The sequence below is a fragment of the Nycticebus coucang genome, chromosome 5 (assembly GCF_027406575.1).
Source record: "Nycticebus coucang isolate mNycCou1 chromosome 5, mNycCou1.pri, whole genome shotgun sequence".
In the NCBI taxonomy this organism is placed as follows: Eukaryota; Metazoa; Chordata; class Mammalia; order Primates; family Lorisidae; genus Nycticebus; species Nycticebus coucang.
The window spans coordinates 115,964,659-115,979,291 of record NC_069784.1 but is presented as its reverse complement, the minus strand read 5'-3'; the positions used below and the strand labels follow the sequence as shown (position 1 = coordinate 115,979,291).

The 14,633-nt window shown below is 41.3% G+C and overlaps 1 protein-coding gene across 1 annotated transcript in view; it reads left to right on the top strand.

The window, feature by feature from the left end:
* TXLNB (taxilin beta) overlaps window positions 1-14,386 on the top strand; it is a 41,274-nt gene extending 26,888 nt beyond the window's left edge. Inside the window, exons 6-9 of the mRNA XM_053592827.1 lie at window positions 920-994; window positions 7,144-7,236; window positions 9,597-9,692; window positions 11,262-14,386. Coding sequence (XP_053448802.1) covers window positions 920-994; window positions 7,144-7,236; window positions 9,597-9,692; window positions 11,262-12,050 — 1,053 coding nt within the window. The 3' untranslated portion in view covers window positions 12,051-14,386. The remainder of the gene's footprint in view (window positions 1-919; window positions 995-7,143; window positions 7,237-9,596; window positions 9,693-11,261) is intronic.
* The last annotated feature ends 247 nt before the right edge of the window (window positions 14,387-14,633 follow it).

Here is a 14,633-nt window from a genome sequence, read left to right as displayed (position 1 = left end):
TTTCTCAAAATGTAATCCATAGACTGTACCCATAGCCAACCCATCCAGGGCATTTGCTGTAAGTACAAATTTCGGTCACACCCTGTATTCCCTAAATCATATTCTCTGAGAGGGAGAGGTGCATTTTAACATGTTCCCAAGGAGATTCTGATATGTGAGAAAAACTCTGTGCCAGGAACCAGAGGCAGACAAAATATACACATATTTCTTACTGTATCATGCACGCTGTGGTAGGGAACGGTGGTCTAGGGGAGTAACTTTGGGTTTGATAGAAAGGAACAATTGCTGATGACAATGCTTACCTAGGGGTGTTCTGGAGATGTCCCACCATAGGTAGAGAGATGGTTGGTCAGAATTGCTAGACAAGGTTCCAGAATTTGGTGGGAAGTTGAATTCTGTTTGATTCATGCTTGAGTTGCAGACTATTTTTCTCTCAAAAAAAATTAAAACCACAATTTTTTTGTTGTGTGTTTTTTGTTTTGAGGCAGAGTCTCACTTTGTCACCCTCAGTAGAGTGCCGGGGCACCATAGCTCTCTACAACCTCCAATTCTTTCGGCTCAAGTGATCCTCTTGTCTCAGCCTCCGGAGTAGCTGAGACTATAGGTGCCAACCACAACACCCAGCTATTTTTAGAGATGGGGTCTTGCTCTTGCTCAGACTGATCTCCAAACTCCTGAGTTCAAGCAATCCACTGGCCTGGCCCCCCAGAGTGCTAGAATTAGAGGCACCTGGCCCTAAAACCACAAGTTTTTAGTTGAGAGTCCAACTATTTTGACCAATTGTTTTCTTAGCTTTCTTAGACTCTTTACAAAGTTCTGAAAATTACTTGAGAATTAATGAGCAAGTTATTACAGCAGCCATTATAAAACTGTTATAAAACAGTTTGACAGTCTTTTCACACATTCTCTCTTCTCACAGTTGCTGAACCAGGCAGCAGAGTGGAAACTTCAGGCCAAAGTGCTGAAGGAACAAGAGTCAGTTCTGCAGGCTCAGGTGAGCAGGGAGAATGCTGCGTGGGCATGCTCTCTGGGCCCAAGGGAGGCGGCAGGACCACAGGTGTCTGCAGGCCTCATGAGGGTCAGGGGGTGGGGGCACAGGACCTGGAAATGAAGAACAATTTCACACTTATTATTTTTAAGAGAAAATAAAATCACAGTATTATACCTACAAAAAAGAAATGTTCAGCACCAACATCTAAAAGTGTGTTGACAAATGATGGCGCAAAGTGGTCAGAAGACACCAGTGTCCAGCTTCCATCTGTCCTTCCATGCTTCCTCCCCCTCTCCTCTCCCTGTGCCCTATTAAGGTAAGAAGAAAATACCAGCTGCGTGCATGCATCATCCATGGCTGGTAACTCTTAAAAAAACGTCTTCACACCTTGATAGTATTTATAATTGTAGAAAATGAGAAAAATAGCACCCAAATTTTTGTGCTTGCAGAGGTTGGCCTTGAGGCTGGTAAATGACAAGAAGTAGCTGGCAAGTCAGATACCATTTTGATTTGGCCTATGGATATCATTTGTGGGTTTCAATTAGACTCTGGGGATTCCTATTTTAGACTCAAAAAAAAAAAGGCCTCACGCCACAGCTGACACTGGGGAAAAACCAGGCCAATCCATCTCCCCCTTTCTTTGGGTCTTGGCCCTTCCTCGAAAATTGTTCCTGTGGGTTCCAGGAGAACCATCCTGTCATGGGCCACATTTCCGCTGCCAGAGGAAATGCCCAAATGCTCAAATGATTGTGAGATCACATAGAGAAAACTTGGAAAAGGTGAGGAAATCATAAGCCTCCCAAATTAGGCACAATTAATTTAAGATCTGTAAATGTTTGTGTGCTGATTGCTGAATATTGGTTCACTGTAAAAAGTATATATACTTGTTCCTTGTGAAAGAAAAAAGCAAATTATACCATTGCATAGGCAAAGACACAGAGAACATCATCATATCTTGCTTTCTTAACGCATACTTTTGCAATGTGTATGGGAAAAATGATAAATTTTTCCCCAGTATGATCTATTCTCTGATAATGTGAAGGAACAGTTTTGAAGTACTAATTACACAGAGGTTAGAGCTATCATGTTGCTGACTATTAATAGAATGGGAGGGCCCAGAGTGACAAACTCAGGATGTCCCTGAGGCAGTCACCATGCCCTTATTGCACCAGGAGGCAGGCAGGGGGAAGGAGGTGTGGCCCCACCATCTGCAGGAGAGACCCCCAAGAATTAAGCCATGGTTCTGCCTCATTCACAACACAGAGCCTGGAGGGGGACAGTGGACACCACGTGAAGTAGTCCCCTGTTCACATCACCTGTGACACTCAGTCTCGACTCCCTGCTGCTAAATGAAGAGTAGATTGACATGGTTAAACTCTGGGCTACAGAGTGACTCCTTCAGTTGGCATGACAATCTAGGCCTTTAAGGACCTGTGAAATAAGAACATAAAGGTGTGATCCAATTTCCCACCTGGACCCCCTCAAACCTGAAAAAGCATCCACCTGGATTCTAGACTTTCTATCATTCCTGTTTATCCCTGAGTCCAGGCTCCAGGCAGATTCCTAACTCTTCCCCTGGAAAGCTGTGTGGCCCTATGGGTCTCACCTAAACCTCACTGGGCCTAAATGTCCTTGTCTGCAAAGTGAAGATGCTGTGATGAATCAATGATTTCAAGCAAAAGGCCTCCCATCTCTGAGAGGCCCAGTACAGTTCAGTGTTTCCAAAACAACAGCACCTAGGCGGCAGCTGAGATCTAACTGACATTAGATCCACTCTTGCTTAGCATCTGTGGGTGACATTTATTCATATGTTTACATTTTTACAAGAAAAGCAACTTAATGAATGCATAATATATGCACTTTGTTTTCAAATGATACACACAAAGCCCTTGGCTCAGTGTCCGGCCCATAATAAGCATAATTAACTCAAGCAGTATTTATCAAGCACCTACTAAGTGCTAGGCACGGTTCTAGGTTTGGAGACATAGTAATCAACAGGAGGGAGGAAAACCTCTGCCTACTGAACTCACGAGCTAGTGATAATAATGCCAAAAAAGGGGCAAACCATCAATGAGCACATGAGCCAGTCCCAGTAGTATTTCATAGGTAAGGGTTATATGAAAAAATATGAGCAACATTTTCAACATTTGGAAAAGCTGATCTGGAAAAGCTGATTTCATGACTCCATTCAGCTTCAGTTTGTGAACACAGAGAAGTGCAGAGCAGAGGAGGGGTGGCCCTAAGCTAAGGTGACTGTGCCTTCTTTTCTGGTATTCTACACAGGCAGCTTCGCTAGTTGCAAGGACCCTCCTTGGTCTTCCTCTTTTATCTCCAAGGCACTTTCAATAATTAGTTTAGCATCAAGAAGAAAATAGAGGTCTCAAGTCCGTATGTGTAATAATGCTCAAACAAGTTCCCCATAAAAAGTATCAACATTATACAGGGTGTCCATAAAGTTTGTGTGCAATTTAAAATAGTTTAATGTCGTAAATTGCACATGAAGTTTATGGCCATGCTGTATTTTTTAAATGTTTACATCTTGAGAAAAAAAAACAACCCTCCCTCGCAGGTTATTTTGCATAGCACTCAAACACCTCCCTGGGTTTCATACAGTCTCCAGTGGCAGGAAGCCAAGTCCTTCATCCCATTTTTAAGATGTGAGCAAGATGCATATTAAAGACATCATTTGTTGCTCTCCTAGACAAAAGTCACTTTTCAGTCATAAGCCAACTGCTTGCTGGTTGGGGCCATGTTTGTCACTTAGGGAAGAGATGTCTGGCTTTCGATTACACAAAGCGAGGCAATAGAATAAGTGTCAGAGATGATCAATGGGTTACAATTGTCACTACAAATAGAGTGTTCGTTGGATCAATAAGGATGAAGACAGTAGTAGATGTGGAAAGGCAGCAATGTCTGACTCCAGACACAAAACACCATCCCAGGGGAAAGGCCAGTCAGTAAGTTGTGTGAAGTGTGTAATCATGGTCTTTAACATCTGAACCCTTCACCAGACCTGCGGAGGATGAGCAGTGCCCTGGTGACTAGTCTCGTGACAGGACTTACTCTCAGACCACATCTCATAGATGGTCTATGACAAACCGGGACACAGTTCTGTTTCCTATACTCTATAAATGTTTGTAATGAAAATTTGCTGGGCGTCGCCTGTGGCTCAGTGAGCAGGGCGCCAGCCCCATATACCGAGGGTGGCGGGGTCAAACCCAGCCCCCGCCAAACTGCAACAACAACAACAAAAAAAAAAAAATAGCCGGGCGTTGTGGTGGGCGCCTGTAGTCCCAGCTACTCAGGAGGCTGAGGCAGGAGAATCGCCTAAGCCCGAGAGTTGCAGGTTGCTGTGAGCTGTGTGACTCCACGGCACTCTACTGAGGGCAATAAAGTGAAACTCTGTCTCTACAAATAAATAAATAAATAAATAAATAAGAAAATTTGCTGCTGAGTTAAAAGAATGTGTTTATCACTGGGCTCATTTAAAATTGAAATATTGTGGGTGGCATCTATAGCTCAAGCAGCTAAGGCACCAGCCACATACACCAGAGCTGACGGGTTCGAATCCAGCCTGGGCCTGCCAAACAACAATGATAACTATAACCAAAAAATAGTTGGGTGTTGTGGCGGGCGCCTGTAGTCCCAGCTACTTGGGAGGCTGAGGCAAGAGAATCGCTTAAGCCCAGGAGTTTGAGATTGCTGTGACCTGGGACACCATGGCACTCTTCCCAGGGCTATAGTTTGAGGTTCTGTCTCAAAAAATAATAATAATAAATAAAATAAATAAATAAAATAAAATAAAATTGAAATATTGAGGCAATTATTATCATTCTAACCATAGAATTGGTTCTATTTCTGCTTCTGGCAGGGGAAATACTACACATGACCTCTGGATGTCCCTTCCACACTTCTCTGAAATACCAGCGTAAGAGTGGGAACATGACACATCCAACCACGTGTGCACCATGTCAGCACAACAGTCAGAGGAAAACACTACCTAGCAAATATCCAATAAGTTACTATAAGAATAGAATGTTAGGGTCAGTTATCTAAGAAATGTGTAAGCCACACAGGTTTACCACCTGACAGAAAGGTCCAACAGGAAAAAAAGCAGAGCTGCAAGAGGGGGGACCAGTACAGGATACCACAGGATCTCAGGCCCATCTGTAATTCTGCTGGAATTACTAATAAGTTAGAAAAAGAATGACAAAGAAGTAAGAAAAAAAATAGTGAACGGAAGAGACTTGGCCGAGAATACAATGAACAAGTTTTGTGATAGAAGGTGATCAGATCCACGGTGGGGAGTTGTCCTCACCCTGGGCCAATGGATAATGTGCATTGCAGGTAGCCAGCCCCACAAGAGTTTACCCTGGGACAGAATGTCTCAGACTAAGAGCTTGACCCATTCATGGGACCTGAAATCAATTCAGTGGACCCCAGCCAGTATGTTGAAAAAACATGAAACACAATTGAATAGAATGTCAGAGTATGTTCCACATAAGAGTAAATATTGTTTTGTGCACTGCGTGTGTGTGTGTGAGTGTGTGTGTATTTGTAAACCTTAGGGCCCCCTCCCAGCCTTGAATTCCCTCGTGCCCCTTTATTCTGTCTTCTTCAATCTGTATGCCAAGGAACCATGAGAAACGAATTTCAGTTCTTTTACATACGTCGCTAATGAGTGATTTCAAAACAATGGTCGGCTGCCATTGCTGACTTTTCTTGGGTGAGATATATTCTGTGGAAAGGAGTTATGTTATCATTTTTTTATTATTGTTGACTGCAGTACAACCTGTACTGTTCTGAATTATTGGGGAAGAAATCATTCTAGATAAGCAGTTTTCTAGGGTCTAGGGATTATCTGATTCACATGTATTCCCAAGCCTAGGAACTCTCCAACCTGCCAGCTTCCAGTCAGGTGCTCCTCTGTACAAAATCCAGTCCCACTAGAGGTTGGGGAATAAATACAGCCCCCCTGGCACTACAGTTGGTCAGCTGGTGCCCTTCCAGCCCAGCAGTACAGCCACGGGTTCTTGTTCATCACTGGATGCCAAACGTCTGCTTCTTCACATGGGATGTTTTTGTGCCCACGTGAGAACTTGGTTCTGGTCTAAACACTCAAGAGAACCAAAGACTCATTTAAAAATGGAGGCTTTATTAATGTGAATCATCCACCCTAAATCTCCACTCACTCAAAACATGCTACCCTAACATTATTTTCAAAAGCAAGATTTTATTATTTTATTACTGTCACTAACAACCAAGTATTTACACACTTTCCTTCCCTGCACTGCCCCATTGCCGCCCCAAATGCAGTGTTGGGGTCAGGGACGTGGAGACGCGGAGGATCTCCTGCGTATCCCTCTGGTGAGCCACATACACAGCAGCGCTAACCCATGCAATGCTTTTGTGTAAATTAGAGAAAGACATCCCTTCCTCAAGACTCATTACTTCCGTCAGTAGAAAGTTGGTATAATAAGCTGATTTTAATGGAATGGGGACTGCTATTCATAAGTATGTAAGACGATGGTGTCTAAAACAGAAATGGCAATTGCTTGGAGAGGGGCAGCCTGCATTTTCTTTATTATTTGTCTGCCTGCTCCTCTCCTTAAAGACCAAATTCAAGGCTCACCTTCTCCACAAACATGTGGCTCACACGATCACCCACCATGCTCACCTTTCCTGCTGTCTTTAACTGACTTGGCACTTTGTAGCCACTGTCCTGTAGTCAAGTTGTCTTTGAGAATGGCTTCCCGTGAGAAGTAGAGGTCCCTTAAAAGCAGGATCCCAGTGCTAAAGACTTTTGTGTATATAGTCTGCACACATGCTCAGTGCCCAGTGAATATTCAGGTGCTTGATACAAGTTTATGATATAATGAAATGATGGTATATTTTATATGTCATTTTGTACTTTTTGTATTTTCTTGTTCTATTTCCTTTATGTCATTTTCTTGAAAGAGGCACTTGAATCATGCTCACTGACGTAGGCTGATCTTGTAGTAAACAAAATAACATGTTACTAACATCGTACTGAGAATTCCTTTTGTGAGAGGTCATTTTTCTTCCCAAATAACGAACAATGACATGTTGTTTTGTCCTGGATGCATTCTGAAAGCAGCCCTAAAATAGCTCTCCCGTCCCCCTGTTGGCAGCTTACGCTCTACTCCGGAAGGTTTGAAGAATTCCAGAGCACACTGACAAAGAGCAACGAAGTGTTTGCCACTTTCAAACAGGAAATGGATAAAGTGAGTATTGCCAGCTGCCCACAAAATATTGACATTTTCTATCTTGACAGGCAATTCTCCATTGGTTTTATTTTTCTCTCACTAAGATATTTCAGCACATTCATGAAGTCATGAAATGTTTATAGGTGGGATTGAGGTTAGGATGCATTTTTTTTATTGGTAAGTATCTGGTGAATTAATATGAGCAAGAGTCCAAAAATGCTAGGATATATTTTCACTCTCAAGAAGAATAATTCTTTTCCTACTTCTTTTCCACAGTTTTAAAAGGAAAAGAAAAAAAAAGACAAGAAGTAGCAATTTAACATTATGTTGTATATACTGAAGTCAAAAAATATCTAATCTAAATATTAAAACAACTTTTATACAAATAAAAGAGGAATATTAGAGTAGGAGATACCATTTAGAGGAGCCTTCTTAGAAGGGAAGATGTGTGACATGGTAAAAGAAGATGGAATCCTGAACTCAAGTTCTGGTGTGTTGTAGTGTTAGATAATTCATTTCACTTCCCAGAATTTTTTTTTTTAATCTATAGAGATATTTTACATCTCCTGCCTACCTTACAAGTTGGTAAAGGTCAAATAAATTAATGTATTTTAGAAGAGTCTTACACTTTTTAAGAATCTAAAGTTACTATTATTATTACTGGATCTTATGCTTGAATCTTGTTCAATTCTTTTCCAAACAGAATCAGAACTGTGTTTCTAAGCAGGCATTGGCATTAATCGTTTTTAAGTGGAGAAACATCCTTTCATGAATATTTTCATAAAATAATCTGACAAATTTTACAATTAAGTGAGCAAACTTAAGAAGGTTGACACTTATTAATACTAGTTCTAGCTGGGTACAATAGCTCACAACTATACTCCTAGCACTCTAGGAGGCCAAGGTGGTAAGAGCAGCCTCAGCAAGAGCAAGACTCCATCTCTACCAAAAATTTAAAAATTAGTGGAGCATTGTGGGGACACCTGTAGTCCTAGCTACTCTAGAGGCTGAGTCAGGAGGACTGCTTGAACCCAGTAGACCCAATCTATCCTGGGCAACAGAGTGAGACTGTGTCTAAAAAAAAAGTTAAAGTTCTCTCATTCTAGGATGAATCTATGCATTTAAAAAAATATTTTTGAAATTTTAGAATTTTAAGATTAGAAGAAATATTAAAACAGAAAAGAAGTTTTTACTTCAAAATTGTGTAGTTTTAAGGTTGGAATAAACCAGGAGTTCTTAATCTGGAGTTCATTTATAGACTTAAGTAGTAGACCCAGGAATTCCCTAGAAATTAGAAAAAAATATATTGATGTGCATGTTTGCATTTTCCTGAAATATGATCCCAAAAATTTCATCAAATTCTTAAAGGGATCGATGTGCTTTAAAAGTTTATAAATTACTAACCTGGTTAATACATGATCAAAATTTAAAAACCTAGCCTCTCGGTAGAGCCAGAGGCTGAGAATCTAGGCCGAGTCTCTGGCTTCACGGGTACCCTGCCTCGGGCAGGTTTGCACCAGACAGCAAGTGCACAGGTCCGGTTCATCCAGGAGATCACACCTGATTGCATGTCTTGTTCTTCACTTCACTCAGGCAGAGAGGAGGTCCTACAACCAAGAATGTGAGTAGTCTCAGTCTCGAAGAAAACAGGCCAAATTTTATCACTCTACTATCCTCTACACCCAGCTCTAGGCCTGGGGACCAGCAGATACTCTGCACATGTTGCATTCAATGGAATAAAATAACTACAGCCCTGCTCTTATGTGAATTCTATTAATTCATCTTCTCTAAGCCTCAGTTTCTCCCATTTATAAAATGGGGATAAAAATAGGACCTTGCTTATGGGACTGTTTTCAAGGATGAAATAAATAATGCACGTAATTGCATTTTGTAAACTGTACCTCATCCTACAAATGTAAAGACTGAGAAAATAGAAAGCTGCTGCTTTTGTATGGCTGCTTCCCAAATGTGCCCAGATGCTATCAACATTTTAATGACTAAAAAGCCACACAGCTTTCTCACTGTAATAGTCTCCTATTCAAAAAAAGCAAATAACCTAAATGACAAGCTTATTCGTAGGACTCAATAAAGATATTCTTCTTTTAAGTGGAAGAAAAAGCAATGAGCAAACATCATGCCCCTAAGTAATTTCCTTTTTCCTGAATTGGCTCAGGTGCAAATAAGTTTGCTCACCCCTGACCCAGATGGCTCAGAAATAAATCACGACTCTCCTGCAATCTTCATTCTTGATACTGAACATTTGTTTGCTTCGGCAACTGGTAACAGAAGGACTTCCCTTGATGTCGCACACGGGATTGATAGTTTCCTTGAGATAGTAACTCTTCAAGATTAACACTAACATGCTCTGATTTCTGTAGACAACTAAGAAAATGAAGAAGCTGGAGAAGGACACAGCCACGTGGAAAGCACGGTTTGAGAACTGTAACAAAGCTCTGCTGGACATGATTGAAGAGGTGAGGAAATTCTCCCCTCAGATGTCATCCTCCAGGTTAAGTCAAAATATTCACGCTTAGAATATAATAACAGGATAATAGTATAAATGATTATGTTTGAAAAAGAACTGAATTTTTTGGAGGAGAGACATATTAAATTATAATAAAAATACTAAAAGCAAAGGTCATTTAGAATTGGGTCTAGACTCATGAAAAGCTTGTCACATGCTTCCTTGTTGATTCAATAGCTGTCCCCAGAGCAGCAACACACCTATAAATTTCTTAAAGCTGCAATGTGGCTCCCAACACCCACCTCCCCACCTGCTGATGGCCTGTTAGAAAGAAGCTACCAGCAGGAGGTGGAAGAGCTTGTGAGCCAAGCCAAGCGAAGCTTCCTCTGTATTTACACCCCCTCCCCATCATGCTTATCACCACCTGAGCTCGCCCTCCTGTCCCATCAGCAGAGGCTTTAGATTCTCGTAGAAGCCAAATCTGACATGCAAGGGATTTAGGTTGTAGGCTTCTTATGAGAATCTAATGCCACCCCATCCCCTGGTCCATGGAAAAATTGCCTTCCACGAAACCAGTCCCTGGTACCAAAAAGGTTGGGGGCTGCTGCCTTAAAGGTAGGATGAGTGGCTTGCTTTACTTTGAACTTCCCCTGTCTGGTACATCACAGGCACAGAGTAAGTTAATTAACTGATTTGAATATACCGAAAGAAGATGCCAGCCCAACTGCTCATTGTATGTGCTATTTTAGAGACAGGTAGGAAGATATATCTCTTTAATTTCTACAACAGACATTTAAATACTTATTTCAAGCAGGTTTTGATGAGGTTTTGAGACTTTAAAGACAAAGATACATGGCCCCTAACCTAAGAGGCAGGCCTTACAGGTGAAGGTCTCTCCATATAAACAAATTTTTTAAAAAGATCTTCATGGTAAAGAGTAACTGTAGGGTAGAGGTGAAGGAGTGAGATAAATAGGAACATTTTCATGCACAAATACACCAACATTTCTGAACAGTTTAAGCAGCCAGCATTGTGAATTAGTATGTGGTGAGTTTCTATGGTAGTAATTACTGTTCTAAACAATTCATCCCAAATTGCAACCAATTCCAAAGAGATATGCTTATTACTCATCAACATAAATCAAATTGTTGCTGGGATTCACACACAGCAGTTTATTCATAGAATAGTTTAGGCACTGCTGAGGGCCGGCTCCCAGTCCATCTCATTCATCTTGCTACAAGTTTTGCTTCTGGCTTCTTAGTCTTGGAAGCAGAAAATTCATCTACTTTAAGATATGCAAGGCTCTGGACCAAAGCAGAAAGAAGTCTTGCCATCTTTTTTACCCTAAATAAACAGCCTACGCTAATTAAAATTCTACCAGTCTAGCACACAATGCAAGAAAAAAAGTGGTCTCCATGACCAAATGTCTATTCAACCACCACGCTGTGGCCAGGTCCCAGAGCCTAACAGACAAATTCTGGAATAAATGGTTTTGCTTGTCTCCAGAGAGCATCCTGGCAACTTTGCTTTTCATGTCTGTTTATGTGTGTATGTGTATGTGTGTGTTTTCCAATCACAGAAAGCACTGAGAGCTAAAGAATACGAGTGCTTCGTGATGAAAATTGGGAGGCTAGAGAACCTCTGTCGTGCTTTACAAGAAGAGAGAAATGAACTCTACAAAAAAATCAGAGAGGCAAAAACGTCTGAAAAGGATGACCAAAGTCAGCACACTTCTGATGAAGAGCAAGAGTCCAATGTCTCTGTAGATAAAGAGATTGATCCAGAAGAGGCCAATCGTGTGCAAAATGCTGTGCAAAGTCTGGCCACGGCCTTCATGGTAATTCATCATCCAGAGGTAACAGCACCAGAGTCCAAAGAAACCCAACGAGAATTGGGCATTCCTCAAGGGAGTTGTAACACTACACTCAAGGAGCCACAGCAACCCCATCTGGTTAATTCAGGGGAGTCAGAGAGTCTCTTGCCTCTCCCAACTCCTCAGGCTGAAACCCCAGGAGGCGGTGAGACAGAACCTCCCTCCACGTCCAGTAATCCCCCTGCAGGGTCAGAAGCAGAAGCCCAAGGTGAGGGTCTCCCCACTGAAGCCCAAGCTCAGCAGCAGTTCTGTAAGCCAGGGGCAGAAGCTTTAGGTCAGGCTCCTGAGTCCCCAGCCAAGTCCCCGCTACAGGGAGTGGGGCCAAGTGGCCCTGTGCCACCATCCCCAGCATATGGGCAAGGGTCAACTGCGGTGCCTGGAGGTGAATCCAGTAGGCAACCTCCTCCAGCAGCATCCAGGGAGCTGTCTCCAGGGGCCTTGGTGGGGCCCCACCTGCTGGAGGTGACCGACACCAATCTGGAAGGTGTGGACTAGGCCTCACCAGGCCTTCAGAGGCTGTTCTTGACTCTTGGCACCTTCCTCATAAAAGATTGTCTTCTGAAAGAGACAATAAAAGGTAGCCATGTCGAATGGAAGAAAATTAGGATCGAGACAGTTTTTAAAGTTATGCAGAGCATATTGATTCACCTTTGCTATTTGTTCTCAATTTACAACTAATTTGGAGCTTTTCCATTTAACACTGGTTGACAGTATAATTTTCCCAAATGGCAACAACATGTACCAATAGCAAATTCATATTACCTTTCCATTTAGATGATACTTAATTGAACGTCTTAATCAACAATAAGATTTGGTGTGTGAAGACTTCCACTACAATATACAAATACTGAAAATGTGATGTTCTATTTATTTCTACATATAGTTTAATAAGTTCCATAGTAATTTATGGATTTTCAGATCGCATTTAAACAGTATATGTACCTAATATATGGATATGTGTTTACACACATGTAATATACACATATATATTTTATATGTGTGTATATAAATGTATACATTACACATACATTTCTCTCTTTTATGGATTTTCCTCTATGCAATATATTTAGATGCTAATCAAAAACTTATCTTTTACTTGCTCTGGGGCTATGATAGACTCATGCTTAACGAATCATAAGTATGTTCAGAACGTAAGTATTTAGGCTATTTTTGAGCAAAAATAAGTAACCTAGTAGTAAATCAACAAATTCAACCAACTGATCAGACAATAAGGCAGCTATTGAGTTAGACTGCAAGTCTGTGCAGGCAGCATGGACAGAAAGATGGTCCCCAGAGACCCTAAACAGGAAAGGGAAATGATTGCTTCAGCTCATTGCCTTGCAGCCTCCTCCGTGGCCAGGCAGCCCACTCTGTAAGGAAAGGATTGGAAGTGGGAAAGGAAGCAAGGGATTGACGGGCTGAGGGATCTCAGCCTGGAAACGGGCTGTGCCCTGGTCTTCCAACTCTTTTGCTACAAATGTCTCAAGACAGAAGATTCACCTCTTGGTCTCACTGCATATGTTCTGGAAGCATCTGGCTCCCTCCTTCCAAACTCCCTCCTTTGCAGGAGGAAATTACACTCAGCCCTTATTTCAATTAATGCTAAAAAAACTATTATTTTTCCAAAACAGAAATTCACAGAGGGTCTCAATATGAGTGATGAGGCTTATAAACCAACACATTCTCTGCTTAGAGGATTTCTCTGCAGACTGGAGTACAAAGCAAAACATTAATGGATCCTTACTCAAAATGATTTGAAAAATAGGTGGGGATTCAGGAGAAGGCATAAGCTGGGAACACCTGGGGTTGTCTACATGAGTATTACATTATCATTGCTTGAGGAGACTCTCTGAGGAGACTGACAGCATAAATTACTCTACCTAGGGGAAAGGAAGACTGCAAAGATGAAATAAGAAGGAAGACAGGGAGGGGGGGAGGAAGAAAAGAAGGGTGAAGAGAGGAAAGAAAAAAATACCTAACCCAATCCTACCTTATAAGTCGAACTCAAGTAGGAAAATAGAAGCAAGAGTCTCTACTATGCATCCAGGAAATCATTCTTCAATGTTGCACGTGGCTGTTTGCCAAGGCACACAAAGTGCTTCTAGGCAGCAACCATATGCTGCAAGAACGGTAAACTGCATACGACTTGTTTGAAGTAGACAGTGAGGGTAATAACAAAATCGCTAGGCAGAAAGAAAAGTCGGGGAAAAAAGCATGTTACTATTTCAGAATCTGTGTATTTTTAAAGGCTTAAAACCATGAGGTATCCAGCCAAATTCAACACTACTGGATGTCTTAGAGATTTAAACATTCATTTAATTCAGAGCTAAAGATTCGCCCTAAAAATCCAGGAGGGTCTCCTTCCTCGCTATTTACAGAGGCTGAACTTCCAAGAATGGAGTAAGATTAGATAATCACAGTGAAGTCTCAGTCTGAATGTTTAGCAAGAAATAGGCAGAAGAGCAAAAATCCAGGAAATCAAATATTCCAGCACCCAAAGTTCATTATGTTGATCCAAAAAGCTTTCGCAGCTACACATTACTCATTATGGTGTCTATCTTGGGCAGAGTTTCAGATAGAATAACTGGCCTAAAATTTGTAAAGGCTTTGGGAGAATTATTTTAATATTCCCAGAATGTTTTAATATAGTCATGTTAGAATTTGGCCTTACTAATTTTAACAATAACTCATAAAGAACTAAAAACAAAAGAAGTATCTGTTCTTTATCAAGTTCAAGTAACTATTTTTAAAGATGCCAAGTCCACTTTCTAGAAACACTAGAGTCATTGGTGTATTATAAATTATGTATCTATTAAAAAGGTACTTCTCTTCCCAAATTCTTTAGCAGTGGTTTTATTTTCACTCGTTTTTATGTTAATTTCTGTTTCTTTTATGTTTCAGAAATTATGGTTTTATTCTACTGTTGGTTGAGCTTGTGGTCACTGAGTAGAATTACATGGTGTCAACACTTCGAAAATATTGGGGAGGGAGGTTGCAGAGAATTGAGAGAGGTAGGGAGGGAAGAAGATAAGAAAAGAGCCGGGCATGGTGGTTCATGCTTGAAATCCCAGCGCTCTG